Genomic DNA, 17,714 nt, shown 5'->3' on the forward strand with positions numbered 1-17,714 from the left:
ACAGGACACTGTGCATTCATTTTCTCAGCAAGATAAACTCTTAATGTTTGGATCTATGATGGCTTTTGTATCTTTTTTTAAATTGTGGTGTGGTTTGGAAACCTCATTTTGTCCAGACAAAGCAGAAAATGTATTTCTTTAGGTTCAGCTCTTTTATGCTCAGTGCGCTGTAGGAAGGTTGAGACTGTACCGGCCTGTCCACTCCATCCCTTGTTAAGGAAGTCTGAGTTATCTCCCCAGTTGCTATGTTCTGGATCCAGTTGGGCTAAAAGGAGTAAATCAATGCTGTTTCTTTGGCTTTAGATCATTTAAACATGTCATAACTGCTCTTAACTGGACTATGGAAATGTTTTCTGTGTTATAGTGGAAGAATGTGGGAGGATTCTTTCATTGTGTGTTTTCTTCAGGATGGTGCTTGTTGAGTCTGAGCTGTGTGTTGAGCTCTGAAGATCAGTCGATTACTTGAGTTGACAGATGAAAGGAGTTTTGCAAGAAATATGCCAAATAGTTACAGATATCACCGCCTCAGATGTGATGATTTGATGCTTTTCTTTATCGTACCTGATAATAAATACAATATCTGTGTGTTTTGAAATACTGGTTGAATAAAATAAGCAATTTGAAAATGTCACTTTGAGCTCTGAGAAATTCTGATGAACAAATTTAACTTTTTGGATTAATTCACAGAAAACTGGCAGATGAGTCAGTAATAAAAGTAATAGTTAGTTTCAACCCTTGTGGGTTTTTTCTGGCTTTGCTTTTCTTTTCGTCTTCATTGTTTTTATGCCTCATGTTCATCTTGTAGCTATCCTCAGTTCATTTGCTGCTTTCTTGTTGTTAAAAATAGAATCAAACTTCTTACGATGTATTATACAGGAAACAGACTATTTCTGGTTGTTTGTGTGTATTACAGGGAAATAAGCCTTGAATCAATGTTTAAAGAGTGTGTTGCTAAGATTTCATGAATGATCTTAAAACACAGTGTGCAAAGAAAACTTGAACTCGACCTGTTTTACGTGGCACTGTTTGTTTTACACCGTTCTACTCTACAGCTGATTCATACACTGAAAAGCTATTAGGTGATTTATTACATAGCTCTATCTCGACCTCTAGCCTGCCAACATTTTCCATGTGTCAAATACGAACAGGGCTGATCATGCATTGGATAAGGATCCTCTGATTCTTGTCAAAATACATATTTGTCATTATTAATGGGAAAATGTTGAGTTTTTGCTTGTTTGTGTGGTGGTGTTACATTTCCTTGTGTTACTAGTTCATTACAGGTTTGTAGGTTAGATTTCCTTTGACTGCGCACTATGTTCCTTCACTGCATGTTTAACGTCGGTGCATTTTCAAAACACCTTTTTCTTTTTCTACCTGGGCCAGATCTCGGAGATCCATGTGACAGGGGAGTCCGAGGACATGACAGCCAAGGAGAGGCTGCTGCTCTGGTCCAGGCAGATAACTGACGGCTACGTAGGTGTACGATGTGACAACTTCACAACCTCGTGGAGGGATGGGAGGCTGTTTAACGCCATTATTCATAAATACAGGTAATATAGGTAGAACATTTGCTGGTGAATTGAATGGAATAAAAAATATTGGTGTTATTGGCTCTATACCATGATTTTATTTTAATCATTCAGCTCTAATTCCTTGTTTTGTCAGTGTTGTGTTTTGTTAGTATCCCTTAGTATGGCTGCCTGACAATTCTCTTTTTCTCTCTCTGTCTTTTTGTGTTGCAGACCAGACCTGGTCGATATGAGTCGTGTGTCGACACAAAGCAACCGCTCAAATTTGGAGCACGCGTTTTGTACAGCTGAACAGCTGGGGGTTGCCAGTCTGCTGGACCCCGAGGGTAAGACTCCTACACACATTGTCATGTTCGATTTGCCTCTGAAAACCCAGCAAAACCTTTTTTGACATCTTGAAATCAGAATTGAGGAGTCATTTCTCTGATTATGGCTCATGTGTTGCATTTGTGACCTTTTGGTTTTTACTTCCTTCATCAGACGTGGATGTTCAGTGTCCCGACGAGAAGTCAGTCATCACGTACATCTCCATGCTGTACGACTCCTTCCCCAAAGTACCCGACGGCGTGGATGGAATCAGCCCTAATGTAAGTCGATTGGCGTCGGCCCACCGGTAACTCCCCCCGGTCAAAGTGAAAGTGCTGAAAACCTTTATTGATGATGTTGACGCTTTTGCTCCGAACAGGAAGTGGACATCAAATGGGTGGAGTACCAGAACATGATCAAATACCTCAGCCAGTGGATCAAACACAATGTGGTCGTAATGACAGACAGATCATTCCCCAACAACCCTGCGGAAATCAAGGTATCACACCGCTGCACATAAACATCACTTTGTAGATCTTAGTCATTATTATTAGCTTTTAATTTTATTAACTGGAACTATAACCTGGAATTTAGTGTTCATTTAGAACTGGCATATAATGTGAGAGAGAGGTGAAGGATAATTACCTGCTTCAAATAGTCCACATATATATCTGCTGTACCTGAGACTTGAAGTGATATTGATATGAGAGCAGCAGCAGCAGCATCCATTTGTCAATAAACTCTGGCAGTAAAGGCACTTATATGCAGTTTGAATAAAAGACAAGAGTATGGACAAATATTTAGAGATTCCTCCTGGTTCATGTTTATTCTAATGCTACATTTTCCGTGTAACCTCTGCTTTCTTTCACAGGCACTTTACACACAGTATCTGCAGTTTAAAGAACACGAAATCCCACTGAAAGAGAACGACAAGACAAAAATCGAAAACCTCTACCAAATGCTGGAGGTATGCAAATGAAAAAATGACAGAGCTTGTTACTTCGATCCTGTGTCTTCTTGCACATTGTAATAATATGTGTTTGTGGTGATTCTGCCAGATGTGGATTGAGTTTGGACGCATCCAGTTACCCGCGGGGCATCACCCCAACGATGTGGAGAAGGAATGGGGTAAACTGATCGTTGCCATGCTGGAAAGGGAGAAGAGCCTGAGGCCTGAGGTGGAGAGGTATGCAGAGCCACTCAGCATATTAACTCTTTATCTGGCCCGGGCCGTCATGATGTCATTCAAAGTACTAATCATCTTTTTAAAGGGGTACCTATTAGGTTTTTACATATTTTCCATCATACATCATTTTACAAGGTCAAATGCTCATATCAAACATTGCGGAAGTTTTGATTAAGATAAACATCCATGTATGTAGTGAGACAAGTGCTCAGGCGTCAGATTACTCTGAACAGGTTCAAACTGTTTTTCTATTTCTTTTTTTACGGTTATCTGCTTCAAGCACAGATCGTTCTCCCCAAACAGTCTATAGCTTCTTTCAGACATGCTCTGAAGTCCAGACATTTTCCTGAAACCTTCCGAAGAGGCTGAATGTGAGAACACAAATGTCCGAGTCAGCTGCTCCAGACATTTTCTGGAATTTTTCTCACCAGCCTCTTAGTAATATGTCTGGAAAATGCCAGAGTAAGCCCATGAGAGAATACAGCAGGAACTTGCCAAAAATGGGAGTGAGTGGGTGTTATCTAACACCCAACAGACCCAAAACTGGAAAATTACATATATCATAGGATAAAAGGAGAAGCCAGACACGTAGAAGACGCTGACGACAAGATTCGAGAGCTTTTAGTGAGAAGGGCTGACGCTGTTGTCAATGTGCTGAAAACAAAAACACTGAGCTTTCCGCAGTGGAATTTATATGTCATGTCCTGCCTCCTGCATGTGCTACCCAGGGGCCATCCCTCACCTGAATGTTCTGGAAAAACACATCTGGCCCCGACAATCTCCCGCTGTGTTCCTCCAAGGCAAATTCCAGAAAATGTTTAGGCCCAGTCTCTGAAAAGAGTCTAGTTTATAGGCATTTCATTTACTCTGGCTTACAAATCTGTATATTATGTTCTGTTTCTCAGTTTTTGTTATTGGTTACTTAACTTTATAGTCAGAACTTCCACACTGATTGGAGGATGAGGTGGTGCTCACAACTGTTGCATGTGCTGCCCATCCGCAGCCACTGAGAAGAAAGTGGGCCTTTAGGGGGCCTGAGCTAATATTGCCTGTTTCAGACAGCCCTTCATCCTACTGTTCTCGGTTATTTGTCTTCTAGCAGTCACTATTTAACTGACACTATTTTATTAGAACTGAAGCTGGTGTTTCATTTGACCAAATGTTTGTGTTTGAGGCCACACAGTGGGATCCAAACTGTGAAATGTGGAAAGTGTGCTGCAATCGCAGGGAAAGTTGTTTAGATAAAGGAGCAAAGATGCCGCATGGGTCAGCATAACACTCTCCGAGGCTGGCGTGCACAGGTTTCATATTCCAGGTTAAACAATGTCTCCAGTGAGCCCAGATGCTGCAGGATCGTGTTAATGTCAGAGAGTGAATTTCCTTATTAAAGCAGAAAGCCCCTCGCGGAGCCGCTGCGCTCTATGATGTGGTTTATATCAACATTTTTATGAGGTGTTATATACGCTTTGCTTTCTGGATTTGATTTACTGCAGCCAAAGATCACACTCTGCTTATGATTGCTTAAGGTTGAATTTTTTCCTGCTGTTGTCATGGATGATTTGCAAAACTGGATTCGACAGGTATTAAATAAATCTGTAATGATGAAATAGCTAATCACTTAAAGAGTGTTTTTATGTTGTGCAGCTCAGGGATGAAACCATGATTAGTTTATTTTCTAGGTACTTGAATAGCTGGATTTTATGTCGTGGCATGTTTGAGTTAAGGTGTTTTCTGATATTTAATAGTATGACAGCTTTTTAATGGCAAGCTCAGTCAAGTGTTTGAACTTGGCTGTTTCCATCAGTGTATGTTTGCAGAGTAGATCTTATTTCCAAGGAAACTCAAATGTCATCTGATAGATTTGGAAATTCTCTGTCAACGATACTTTGCCTCTCCTCTCCTGCCTTCACGGCCTAAAACCACATCAGACCTAATATTAATATTGGGTGTGGTGAAAACTGGCAGAAACAGAAATCGCAGCAGTTTAATACAATATCAGTTCTTCTGCAGGTGTAGCTGTGTCTCAACCTGCTGTGTGGATTTTATCCCCCTAAGGGCGGCATTTTATTCCAGGGTGGGATTCGTTTCACATGCCGCTCACCTGGCCGCGGCGCTATAAATATGAGAAAGTTGAAAGTTGTTCCCTCAGTTGCGAGTGCTCGGGTTAAAAAGCTGGGTTGGAGGCTGGGGTCCGCACAGAGGGACGGTGTGGATGAGACGCAGCGATTCACTGGTGAAATAGGATGGCCTATTTTAGTGGGATCAGGTCTATTAGCAACAACAGCTTCACCAGCTATGGCTCCAGTGACAGTGTTTACGCTGAACCTTTACAAATCAACAGCTCAGTTTTTCTCAATAACAACATCAACTATGGATCCAGGTGAGGTTTGCAGTGTGTGAGTTTGACTTTTGTGAAGCTTTTTTAAAATTTTTAATTGAAGTTCATTGCTCATTTTGTTTTTTTTAGGCTTGAGATGCTGCAGCAGATTGCCAACAAAGTCCAGCGGGACTGCGTTAACGGGGAGGACAAGCTGGCGTTGGCACGAGCAGCCCTACAGTCTGTGAGTATTGTGCAAGCTCTGTTTGACTTTATATATATAAATCATGACAAAAATACTGAGTCCACGTTATTTGTCTTTGCTTTTTGTCTCGGCTAAGGATGCAAAACGTCTTGAGTCTGGAATCCAGTTCCTCCATGAAGCGGAAATCGCTGGCTACTTGTTGGAGTGTGAGAATATCCTCCGACAACAAGTAGTGGACATCCAACTTCTCCTGGACGGCAAATTCCCCTTTGCAGATCAACTAGTCCAGAGGTACAAAGTAGATCCCCCTGTATGATAACACACAGAAACTTCTTAAATATTAAGACGACTAATTTAATCAAGCCTTATTTTAAACAGGGTTTCAAAACTTCGTGACGACCTCCTGACCCTGAGAGCCGAGTGTTCGTCGGTGTACAGCAGAGGCCGCACCCTGACTTCAGAGCAAACCAAAATGATGATCTCGGGCATCACGCAAAGCCTGAACTCTGGCTTCTCTCAGAACATCGGCACAAACCTGACACCAGCCCTTACTCCTGCACTCACCCCGGGGGGGTTAGGTACTCCCGGGTCCATGTTCACCTCTAGCCTTACACCGTGCCTCACCCCTGCCTTGACCCCCGGCATGCAAACTCCTTCAGTCCAGAGCTACATGGGGAGTGGCGGCGGTGGCGGCATGGATCCCGGCAGCCTCAGGCATTTGAAACAAATGCAGATCCGCAAGCCTTTACTGAAGTCCTCACTGGCCGACCCCAACATGACAGAAGAGGAGGTCAACGTGAAATATGTTCAGGACCTCCTGATCTGGGTGGAAGAGATGCAGGTGAGTCGTCCACATCAGTTTGTTGTTATGTACTGTTGGCACACTTAAAATAATAATAATAATAATATTTGATTTTTCTTTTCCCTTCTTTCTTTTTTCTTTTTAAAGGTGCAGCTGGACCGTTCCGAGTGGGGATCCGATTTGCCAAGTGTGAAAACACATTTAGAGAACCACATAAGTGTACAGAGAGCCATTGAAGAATTTCAAATGAGTCTTAAAGAGGCCAAACTTAGTGAAGTAAGGATTCTGGAGTTTCTATCTGTCTTCAAATTTATGTAGAAACATAAATAATAGTAATAACTACAACATAATCTATGATCTAAATAATAATCTCAATGTTGATTTAGTTAAATCAGTTTCTTCAGAGAAAACTAATAGAAAACAAACATATTTTTCTTTTCTCAGATTCAGATGACCCTTCCCCTGAAGCTAAGCTATTCAGACAAATTGAACAAACTAGAAAAGCAGTATGAGAGGCTATTGGTAAGTTATCCACTGAGCTCAACAGTCAAAATCCAAAATCTGCAATGCTGTATAAATGCAACGATTTACGTGCTGTTTGTAGTCTGAACACATGGAGTGTTTGTTTCAGAGCTGTTCGAGAGAGCGGCAAAGCCACCTGGAGAACCTGCTCGACTTCGTGTCGCAGGCCACTCAGGAGCTCATCTGGCTGAACGAGAAGGAGGAGGAGGAGGTCGCCTTCGACTGGAGCGATCGCACCGGCAACATCTCCAAGAAAAGAGACTACCACGCCGTAAGCCATTTAATGTGTATTTTAATTTTAACAGTCATTTAATCAACAGTAATCTGTTAAATCCTCCACGCAGACAGAGCAACAAGGACCTGTTCAGACAGCTGTGTTGGTTGTAGAGGCTAAGCTTCAGCAGAGCTGCGCACAGTCTTGTTAGTGGAGGGATTTGTCTGTGCATTGTAGCCTGAACGATTAACTCCATACTGAGCAGTGTGGGGCAGGTCATGATAATGTGTGATAGGGTGGAGTGTTGGCTGGAGATACTCAGCTTAATGTCTTCGTACAGGACCTGATGAGAGAGCTGGAAGAAAAGGAGGAGGTGATCAAGTCTGTGCAGGACAAGGCAGAACGCCTGATGTTCAAGAACCACCCAGCTAAGATAACTATTGAGGTAAGCCGCTGTTTGTTGTCTCTCTGCGGTCAGTACGACAATTAGATTCTAAATTTTGGACCGGGTACAGTGTCTCCACCCTGCGTACAGCCGCCACTGGGATTAAACGATTGCAATGTCCTGTTTCAGCTCGTAATTTTCCAGCAATTACACCTGGACTCATGTTTGTGTTGGTTTCCTTCCAGGCGTACAGAGCTGCCATGCAGACACAGTGGAGCTGGGTCCTACAGCTCTGCTCGTGTGTAGAGCAGCATCTCAAGGAGAATGCTGTTTATTTCGAGGTGAGTTTCTGCGATTTTATTATAAAAAAAAATGTTTGTGTCAATGCAGAAATGCATTCAGGAGACACGGCTAATTTGTCATTATCCCCCCCCCCCGTGCAGTATTTCAGTGATGCCAAAGAGTCCCTTGACTACCTTAAGAACCTGCAAGACGCCATTCAAAGGAAGTACAGCTGTGATCGGACAAGCAGCCTGCACAGACTGGAGGACCTCGTTCAGGAGTCCATGGTAAACTGATGAAAAGAGAGGAAGTGTGTAGGTGCAGCATGGGCGAGGTAAATAAAGGAAAGAAACGCATTGTGTTGATATTGTGTGTTTGTAGGATGAGAAAGAGCAGCTCCTTCAGTACCGCAGCACCGTAGCCGGTTTAGTGGGCAGGGCCAAAAACATCGTGCAGCTCAGACCCAGGAACCCAGAGAGCCCCGTGAGATCCTCCATCCCCGTCAAAGCCATCTGTGATTATCGTCAAATAGAGGTACAATCGTACGCCACATTAAATGTTCTGCTAATTTGAAAGTTTCCTACAAAATCTAAGCTGTGTCTGTATCACAACTCTTCCAGATTACCATTTACAAAGATGACGAGTGTGTGTTGGCCAACAACTCTCACCGGGCCAAGTGGAAGGTCATCAACCCGGCAGGGAATGAGGCCATGGTGCCCTCCGTTTGTTTCACTGTGCCTCCGCCCAACAGAGAGGCTGTCGATATGGCAACTAGGTGAGATCTTAAAGGCAAAGTGAACTCATGAGTCAAACGTTCTGGTGATGAGACATTATTCATGCTGCTTTTGTTTGTCCTGCAGAACTGAGCAGTTATTCCAGAATGTCCTGGCGCTGTGGCACCACTCCCACATCAACATGAAGAGTGTGGTGTCGTGGCATTATCTCATGTCTGATATAAGAGCCATCCGCAACTGGAACGTGGCCTCGGTATGTTTGACTTATTCTGTTAATGAACATTTATGATAATCAGACTCATTTTTCATTGTCATTCCAAGAGAAATGCAACGTATATGTGTCTTATTTCCACTTTTATCTCTCCGACTAATTCAGATAAAGACCATGCTACCAGGTGAGCATCAGCAGGTCTTGAGCAACCTGCAGTCCCACTTCGACGAGTTCCTGGAGGACAGCGAGGAGTCCGAGGTCTTCACGGTGGCAGACTGCGCCCAGCTAGAGAGAGAAGTCGCCGCCTGCAAGGAGTACTACCAGGGACTGCTCCGATCCGCAGAGAGAGGCAAGGCTCTGATCAACTTCCTGTGCCTCCCAACTACGAGCTGCTGATGCATATTGAACACAACGCCGCGAGGGAAACACACGGCTCTTTAAGCCTTTTAAGCCCCAAGTCAATACCTTTTAGAATTATGTAATTTTTTTTCTTTTTTTTGCTGAACTAAGAGGAATTTCTTAAGAGATGGTTGTTTTTGCTGTGAAGCAAAGCAAATACTTGGAAGTTCGTAATGGGTTTCAAATAGATTTTAATATTGAGAAGAGAAATACAGAATTCATGTTATATTGTGATGTTATATAGATATGTGTAGAAAAACAGATATATGATCAATTACAAGTAAGCTTGGGGAAGTACCCTTCCCCATTTTTGAACGTTCTCATCTTATGAAGTCCACTTTCCTAATGTGTGTATGACTTCATCTTGGCAGTGTAGAAAGTGCCAGTGACTCAGTCTCATTGCAGCAGCTCTTACTTGGCCTTATATGGTGATAATGACGCCACCTAGAGGTGAAGTTGGGTTACCGTCAGTTAATGTGTGAGTCTTTATGATAAAGGCAATTGTTTTATCGATGGCCTTTTAAATAGTTGTGATTTTCAGATGGAGGCAAACATTTACATCCGCAGCTTTCAAAAAATATATTAAATGTGTATTTTCAATGTTTGGATCACAAACATATTTTATGTTCTAATGTTTGGGTTCTTATATAAACATTGATTTCTGTAACAGAGGAACACGAGGAGTCGGTGTACAACAATTACATCTCAGAAATCCGCAACTTCCGCATGCATCTGGAGGCCCACGAAGAACACCTCATCAGGCAAATCCGCACGCCACTGGAGAGGGACGACCTGGAGCAGAGTCTCCAGCGCATCACGGAGCACGAGGTACACATCTGCGTATCTGAAATCATTTTGAAAGATAAAGAACTTTCAGGTGTTGTTTTCTCAATCATGCTTTTCTGCACGCCACTCTCCAGAGGAAAACGGCGGAGCTGAATAAACTAAAGGACGACCTCGATGTCATGAAGGAGAAGTGCGAGTTCTTCCTCAGGCAGGCTGCAGGTTCTCCGTCTGTGCCGACGCTTTCCTCTGAGCTCACCGTCCTCGTTCAGAACATGAGCCAAGTCTACTCCATGTCCTCCATTTATATGGACAAGTAAGACTTACCTTTTTATCGCTCTAAAGTAATTACACCGCCATTTAGTAGCTGAATTGAAGACAAGTTCCTTCTTTTTTTCACAGACTGAAAACAGTAAGCTTGGTGGTGACGCACAGCCAGGGTGCAGAGGCGCTGGTTAAAGCCTACGAATCCAAACTCTATGAAGAAGATGCCATGAACCCTGATGTCAGGTCCATTGAGACTGTCATTTCAACACTGAAGGTACTATACACTTATTAATATTAAACATTTCACCTATTTAAGAATGTTTTCAGTTTTTTAAAAGATCATTTCTCCCTGTGAACATAGCAATGGCGGACAGAGATTGATGAGAAACAGGACGTGTTCCATGACATGGAGGATGAGCTGCAGAAAGCACGAGTGATCAGCGATCGCATGTTTAAGGCCCACAACGAGCGAGACTTTGACCTCGACTGGCACAAAGAAAAAGCTGATCAGCTGAGTGAGAGATGGCAGAACATCCACTCCCAGATTGACAGCAGGTTGGAGATTTTCGAGATTCTTGCAATATTTATATTTCATTACTCCTACAAGTGTTTCTCATGATGATTACTCGTCAATTCTCAGGCTTCGGGACCTGGAAGGAGTCAACAAATCTCTGAAGCACTACAGAGACTCGTACAGTACTCTTGATGAGTGGGTCAGAGAAATGGAAGCAGCACAGCTACAGGCTCAAGAAAACAAGCCTGAAGATAGCAAGGCACTGGCTGAGCTCTTAAACAAGCAGAAGGTAGAGGAAGAATAAATGTCCTCAAACTATGATTAAAACAGTACAGATGTATAAATATGTATATTTAAAAATATTTGTCTTTTTCAGGTGCTCGTTGCTGAAATTGAACAAAAACAGAACAGAATTGATGAGTGTCAGAAATACTCGGAGCAATACTCATCTAACATTAAGGTAAATTACTTTATTACAACCTTAACCTGCAGAACCTGTCTTATGATTTTTCTGACAAATAAATGTGGCTGTTCTGTTGAGGGTGGACGATGAAATAATCTAAACTAAAAGGCAATATTTGAGGATAACAAAAACAACCTTGTAACCTTGCACACAATTTTGTTTTTAGGATTATGAACTTCAGCTGATGACATTCAGAGCGATGGTCGACTCCCAACACAAATCTCCTCTCAAGAAGCGGAGGATGCAGAGCTCTTCTGACGCCATTCAGCAGGAGGTGACTCAGATTTTACATAAGTCGGACAGGATATCTGTGATCCCTGTGCAGTACATGCTCATTAACACACTGTCTTTACTTCTTACAGTTCATGGATCTCCGAACCCGCTACACGGCTCTTGTGACTCTGATGACACAGTATGTGAAGTTTGCGAGTGAAACACTGAAGAGAACTGAAGACGAGGAGGTGAGAGCTTCATACTTTTTGGATCTGCAGTTGCTTATGCAGCACACTGTAGATGTTTGGGGCTTTGTGGCTGCTTAAATGTTTAATGCCAATTTAGCTTTACCTTCTTGTCTTTGCATTGTTCCTAAATGTCCTGTTTTGTATCAACATGATGTATACCTCATGCAGATACATGCATACAGAGGTAGTACAGACAATGACACCTGCAGTTTGTGTTCCTCCTCACGCTTCTTGACTTCTTGACTTGTTGACTTCTTCCGCCGGTTGCATCTCTGAATATATATGGTCAGCTCATTATGAGTGAAGATAATTTGCTTCATTGCACAAATGAAGCAAACCAAATGTGGATAAGTGACGCATGTGTCTCCTTATTGCTGGTGATGGTGACTTGCTGGGAGAAGATCGCTTTGTTACACTTTGACAGAAAGTCTTTTGCTTGTTGGACTTTCTGCGGGAAAACACAGCCTCTCCAGGAGTTTTTTCAAGTATCGTAGTGCTATGAATAAAATGTTAAATACATCCAAGTCCTTTTTAAATTTGGTAAATTTTAAAAATGTAAAAGTATATCAGACTAGCAAAAAAAAATCATGCAGTCTTAAAACTGCAAATTCCTGGAGCGACTGCTTAATACAGCTGCAACACTCTGGTAAAGGTAAAATATTCATGACAATTATTGTTATCAATTATTATTGATCCCTAATCAAAAATGAAGAAGTGGATGACTTATCTTTTGTATTATAGAACAGAAAAGCTTTTGAACGAGCACAGAGTGCGAAAAGGACGGAGTGTGTGGAGCTCCAACAAGCAGCAGGGGAAGTAGAGAGTAGTCAACTTAAGCAACGGATCCAGGAACAGGAGGCTTTGCTCGCTGAGAGACAAGTACAGCTGGAAAAGTTGGAGGGAGAAGTAGACACACGACAGAAGACTATTGACGATCTAAACTTTCAGAAATCCCAACTCGAACACGACGTACATCAGTGTCGCACTAAACTAGAGGTAGCGTTCAAAGACAGAGCTGCCAGCGAGCAGGAGTTGATTCACACTAAACTGTTAATTGAGCAGTCAGAGGCCAAGTGTTCCGTGGCTCAGAATAAACTAGACGACATCTTACAAAATGGCCAAAATCTTAAGATGCCGAGCCCCAAACTTCAGAGAAAAAAAGAAATGGAGGAAGGTGCTGAGGAAGAGCTGCAAAGTCAAGTCCTGGCTAAAGTTAACAATGTGGCTCGGCAGCCTTTGGCTTTTCACAGTCAGTCGACAGTGGACAGTGAGCCAGAGTCGTCTCCAAGTAGAGAAAATGAGAGAGTGAAGGTTGAGGTCCTGCAGAAGAAACTAGAGGAACTAGTCCTGGTCCAGAAAAGAGCAGAAATGGCAGAGGAGAAGGCACAAAGTTTCAAGAAGCTGTTGGATGACAGCAATAACCGAGTGAAGAAACTTCAGATGGATGTGGAAACTGAGAGGGTCAACATGAGTCAGAGTTCTGATGATCTCCAGCAGGAGACGCTGAACATGAGGAGATCCATCAATGAACTTCAAGAGGAAATCAAATCCCTCCAAAGAGCAAAGTCCTCACTGGAACAAAACTCTTTCTTCCAAAGCACGGAAGTAGAGGGCCTCAAGGAGCAGCTGAAGGTCACCCAGGGAGAAATGCAAAAGAAAAGCTCCACCGAGCATGAGAATAATTTTAGGATTAACAATTTAGAAGAGGAGCTAGCTTCCAAGCAGGCCTTAATAGATCAGCTTAAGTTTAAATGCAAGGAGCTGACGAGGTCAAATGTCTCCTCTGCGGGTGATATGAGAGGTCTTCAGATCCAAACTGAGTCACTGGAAAAAGAGAGATCACTTTCTGAGCAAAAGATAAAGTCTTTAAAGAGCGAGATAGAGAGCTGGAAACAGCAACTTCAAACCGCTAAGGAGGAAAACAGCTTAATGGAGAAATCTGGGCAGGCGTCCCGACTCAAATTTAAAAACCTCCAAGCAGATCTTCAACAAAATGAATACGTTGCTTCTCAGCTGCAAAAGAAAGTAGATGAGTTAAAACAGATCAATACGGAGATCGAAAATAATCGAAGGAACGTGAAAGCTAAACTCGATCAGGTGACAGTGGAAATTGACAGCAAGGATCAGCAAATTAGAATCTTTAAGTCTCAGGTGGAGGGAACTAAATCACAGGTCAGAATTATTGAGGAGGAACTAAATAAGAAATCCCAGACATCTTACGAGCTTCAGATGAAGCTACAGGATAACAGTGACGAGTTAAGGAAAATAACTGAGCTGCAGCAGAAAACAAAAACACTCAATCCAGTTATAGCCAATTATGAGAAAGAAATAATGAGTCTGAAATCAGAGCGGAACTCACTGATTGCTGACGTGAATTTTGTAAATGAAAAAGTCCACAGGCAAGAAGCCGAAATTAACAATTTGAACAGGATGATAAAGCAAAAAAATGCAGAACTGGAGAGAGAATCTGCCGAGAATCAAAAACATCTCAGTAAAGCCAAGGCATTAGAAGATGACAAACATAAACACAGCAGCTCAGAGAAAATAACAGGTAATCTAAAGCAGGAGATATTTGCTCTTCAGAACGATAAGAAAGCAGCAGAAAGGAAAGTGGAGAACTTGAATGTTAAACTTTCAGAGGTAAACTCTGCCCTTCAGCAAACTAAAGATGAACTGTCTAAAGAGGCCAAAGAGCGACAGGTCAAAGAATCCAAAATATTGCAGCTGGAGAGTGAGCTTCAGAACGAAGAAATGTCTAGTTCTGGCAACTCTCGATCAAATCTACAGCATGAGAATTCAATCCTCCACAGGGAGAAAGTTGAGGCACTAGAGAAAAACATTTTATTGGCATCTGAAATCAAGACGCTGAACGATAAGCTTAAAAGCACCAAAACAGAAGCTGAGCAAAAGCAGACAGAAAACTCTGCCCTTCAGCTGAGTTCCCAGCAGATGGAGGAACAGCTGGAGAAGTGCAAGAAAATGTTAGGTGAGTTAAAGAATAAACTAGAGCTTCAGAAAGAGGGCTACGAGAGGCAGCTGTTGCTAGTGCAGACTGAAATAGAGAAAAAGCTCATTTTGCTGCAGTCGGACATCTCAAGTGACAACGAGAAGTCGAAGCATCAGTCAGAATTAGTAGTAATGCTCAACAAGTATTTCAGACAAGACGTGACACAGATAACGACAGTGCATCAAACCATAGTGGAGTCAAAGCAGCCACTGGACCAACAGATGCAACTGCAGCTCAAAATGGACAAACTGCAGCAGGACAAAACGAAGCTCACCCAAGACTTGTTAAAGGCAAAATCAAATATAAGCCAACTTGAGGAGGACAGACTTAAACTTAACTCAAAAATAGGCACCTTACAAAGCCTTTGCAATGACGAGTCAAAAGAATCGGCTAAGTTTAAGAAGCTGTTGACAGACAGTGAGTGGAAACTAACACTGAAGGAAAATGAAGAGAGATCCCTTCGGGAACAGATACAGTCGTACGCAAAAGAGGTAAAAAGTCTTGAGGAAAAGCTTTTGACGTTGGGGGTCAGGATAAAGTCAGAAAACCAGAAGATGAATAAACAGGAAGTCAGTGAAACCAGTCATCAGAGTGTGAGAGAGGACTCGCCTGCTTCCCTGAAAACAGGAGTGACAGTGATGCAGAAAGTGCCCTCAGAGGTATGGATGAAGTTAGTTAAACATAAAAAAAATACATTGTATTATTTAACAAATATACTGTATTTTAGTCTAATACATTTTACTATTTAATTAAGCACTTGTATCACAGTTGTAATTGTGAACCGTGTCAATGTTACTTAAAAGTTCTTTCAATATCACATCTACAGATGACAACGGAGAAAGAAAACAGTGTTGAAGGATTCAAACAAATCAAACAAGACGAACTCGAAGTCATTCAAAGCCAAATCACACAACAATATTTGCAAAATGTGACGTCTAAGGGCCAAATCAACCCTGATGAAAACATGCCTGTGACAACACACGGATACATGGCCCTGTGCGGACCAACAGAGCAACAACCAAAAGAAAGTAAACACATCATTAGGACAAGAACATATCAGATAAAGCGATCTTGTGAAACTGTGAACATTTCAGAGGAAAGCACAACAGACAGTGGTGGACAACTGAGCATGAAATGTTCAACTTCCAAAAAGCTCCCAGAACTCAAAGGCAGCATAAGTATTCAAAACCTGATCAAATTTAAGCTGTTTGATGAAGAGATTTTGCACAAGATGGAGAGGGGTCTCATCACCAGCGAGGAGATGCAAGCATTGCTTGCTCCATACGTCGGTAAACCGACTGCCATTGCTGGAGTTTATGTGGAATCAAGTAAGAAAAAGATATCCTTCCTAGAAGCTGCTGAGAAAGGCTTCTTAGCAAAGACCTATGCACTTGAGTTTCTTGAGGCTCAGGCTGCAACAGGAAGCCTTACTGATCTGGTTACAGGACAAACACACTCAGTTGATGAGGCTATGGAGAAAGGTATTTTAGAGATGGGCCTTAAAGATAAATTGATAGAGGCTGAGAAAGCTGTTAGCGGCTACATCCATGCTGGCAAAACGTTGTCTGTGTTCCAGGCAATGGAGGAAAGGATTCTTGATAGATACAAAGGCAAGAAGATCCTCGAGGTCCAGGTTTCAACCGGAGGTCTGATCAACCCAGATATCGGTGTCAGGGTGCCAGTTAACATTGCTGTCGATCAGGGTCTTTTGAACAAAGAGACTCTGAAGAGTCTGTATGATCCAGTCAGTAACCCCAAAGGTTTCCACAACCCCGACACTGGACAGAAAGCATACTACTCCGAAATACTCAAGACATGCCTCTACGACATTGACGGTTGTGTGTTTCTCTTCCCATTTGGTGAGAGACATCTGACAGACACTTCTCCCACGAGTACTCATAGAGTGTCTGTCATCAGCAGCAGTTGTGGAATCGAAATGTCAGCGTACGAAGCATTCAAGGGCAAACACATCGACAAGAGGACGTATCTGTTGCTGTCACAGCAGGAAAGTGAATGGCAAGAAAAGTCCATTGTTGACGCCAACGAAAGTGCACGTCACATCATCACTGACGTCAAAAGTGGCCGACAACTTTGTCTAGAGTCTGCTCTGAGTCAGAGGTTTCTTGAAACGTCTGAGCTTGATGCCTATCGCAGTGAGCTTCTTAGTATCTATGAGATTGCAGACCTGATATTTTCGAGAATGGTTGTGGTGGAGGATGTTAACAGCCCCATCGCTGGTCTCTGGGATGTCACCCACAAGAAGAGGCTGTCTGTTCTTCAGGGTTTTCAACAGGGCCTTACAGACAGAACGACTGCCGTAAGGCTGTTGGAGGCCCAGGCCTGCACTGGAGGTATTTGCGACCCCTCTTCTGGGGAGAAAGTTACAGTTTCTGAGGCTCTCAACAGAGGTCTTGTAGACGAGGCACTGAAACATCAGCTCCAGCAATGTGAGCAGGCATTTAATGGCATCGTTCACCCCAATACTGCAAAGACTCTGTCCATCTCCCAGGCTGTTCAGGAAAATCTCTTCCCTAAGGATGTCTGTTTTCGCTGTATCGAGTTTCAGCTCCTGACGGGAGGACTGATACATCCCGACACTCACGATAGAGTCTCGCTTGAGGAAGTGATTCAGAGTGGCCTTGTTGACAAAGCTACTGCCTCTGCACTCAAAGACGAGAAGTTCCACACCAAGAGCCTCACCTGCCCAAAGACCAAGAGAAGAATCACGTTCAGAGAGGCTCTTGAAAGAAGCGTGTATGACTGCCATACAGGGCTGAGGTTGTTGGAGGCTACAAAAGTTTGGGGCTTTGTTGCTAAATCATCATTTCTTTATACTTGGGGGTATTAAGCAATAAACATATTTCTGTCCATATCAAGAAACCAATTATACAAATAGGATTATCTTTGGTTTTGTGTGTGACAATGACCTTAACTGGCAATGACTTCACTGTTGAACTCTCTTTTATGGTTTGCAAATGTATTTCAATACCCTGTTTGATTGCAACTGACAATGGTTCTTGAGTTTTGGTTTAATTATGAATGTAGTTTGGCAGCGCCCCTCCCTTCTAGGGTTCTGTTTTTTCTTTGTAAGAGGTAACAATCTTGTTGAAAACCCATCTGTTCT

The 17,714-nt window shown here is 42.6% G+C and overlaps 2 protein-coding genes across 12 annotated transcripts in view; both read left to right on the forward strand.

Moving 5' to 3' along the window:
- LOC118118670 (dystonin) overlaps window positions 1–17,714 on the forward strand; it is a 102,628-nt gene that overhangs the window by 27,523 nt on the left and 57,391 nt on the right. For all 11 annotated transcript variants that reach the window (XM_047342179.1, XM_047342186.1, XM_035171863.2 and 8 more), the window contains 27 exons: window positions 1,387–1,553; window positions 1,746–1,858; window positions 2,013–2,119; window positions 2,218–2,337; window positions 2,710–2,805; window positions 2,897–3,024; window positions 5,492–5,585; window positions 5,683–5,837; window positions 5,925–6,387; window positions 6,496–6,624; window positions 6,793–6,870; window positions 6,980–7,141; window positions 7,425–7,529; window positions 7,715–7,810; window positions 7,913–8,038; window positions 8,133–8,285; window positions 8,372–8,526; window positions 8,612–8,738; window positions 8,862–9,045; window positions 9,766–9,923; window positions 10,016–10,194; window positions 10,281–10,419; window positions 10,507–10,700; window positions 10,786–10,948; window positions 11,036–11,119; window positions 11,289–11,396; window positions 11,485–11,583. In XM_047342179.1, the coding sequence (XP_047198135.1) occupies window positions 1,387–1,553; window positions 1,746–1,858; window positions 2,013–2,119; window positions 2,218–2,337; window positions 2,710–2,805; window positions 2,897–3,024; window positions 5,492–5,585; window positions 5,683–5,837; window positions 5,925–6,387; window positions 6,496–6,624; window positions 6,793–6,870; window positions 6,980–7,141; window positions 7,425–7,529; window positions 7,715–7,810; window positions 7,913–8,038; window positions 8,133–8,285; window positions 8,372–8,526; window positions 8,612–8,738; window positions 8,862–9,045; window positions 9,766–9,923; window positions 10,016–10,194; window positions 10,281–10,419; window positions 10,507–10,700; window positions 10,786–10,948; window positions 11,036–11,119; window positions 11,289–11,396; window positions 11,485–11,583 (3,882 nt within the window). The remainder of the gene's footprint in view (window positions 1–1,386; window positions 1,554–1,745; window positions 1,859–2,012; window positions 2,120–2,217; window positions 2,338–2,709; window positions 2,806–2,896; window positions 3,025–5,491; window positions 5,586–5,682; window positions 5,838–5,924; window positions 6,388–6,495; window positions 6,625–6,792; window positions 6,871–6,979; window positions 7,142–7,424; window positions 7,530–7,714; window positions 7,811–7,912; window positions 8,039–8,132; window positions 8,286–8,371; window positions 8,527–8,611; window positions 8,739–8,861; window positions 9,046–9,765; window positions 9,924–10,015; window positions 10,195–10,280; window positions 10,420–10,506; window positions 10,701–10,785; window positions 10,949–11,035; window positions 11,120–11,288; window positions 11,397–11,484; window positions 11,584–17,714) is intronic.
- LOC118118672 (plectin-like) lies at window positions 15,260–17,712 on the forward strand. The gene has a single exon (XM_035171872.2). It carries the CDS (start codon window positions 15,417–15,419, stop codon window positions 17,436–17,438), a length of 2,022 nt encoding a protein of 673 aa, XP_035027763.2. The 5' UTR covers window positions 15,260–15,416; the 3' UTR covers window positions 17,439–17,712.

The sequence above is a fragment of the Hippoglossus stenolepis genome, chromosome 12 (assembly GCF_022539355.2).
Source record: "Hippoglossus stenolepis isolate QCI-W04-F060 chromosome 12, HSTE1.2, whole genome shotgun sequence".
Lineage (NCBI taxonomy): Eukaryota > Metazoa > Chordata > Actinopteri > Pleuronectiformes > Pleuronectidae > Hippoglossus > Hippoglossus stenolepis.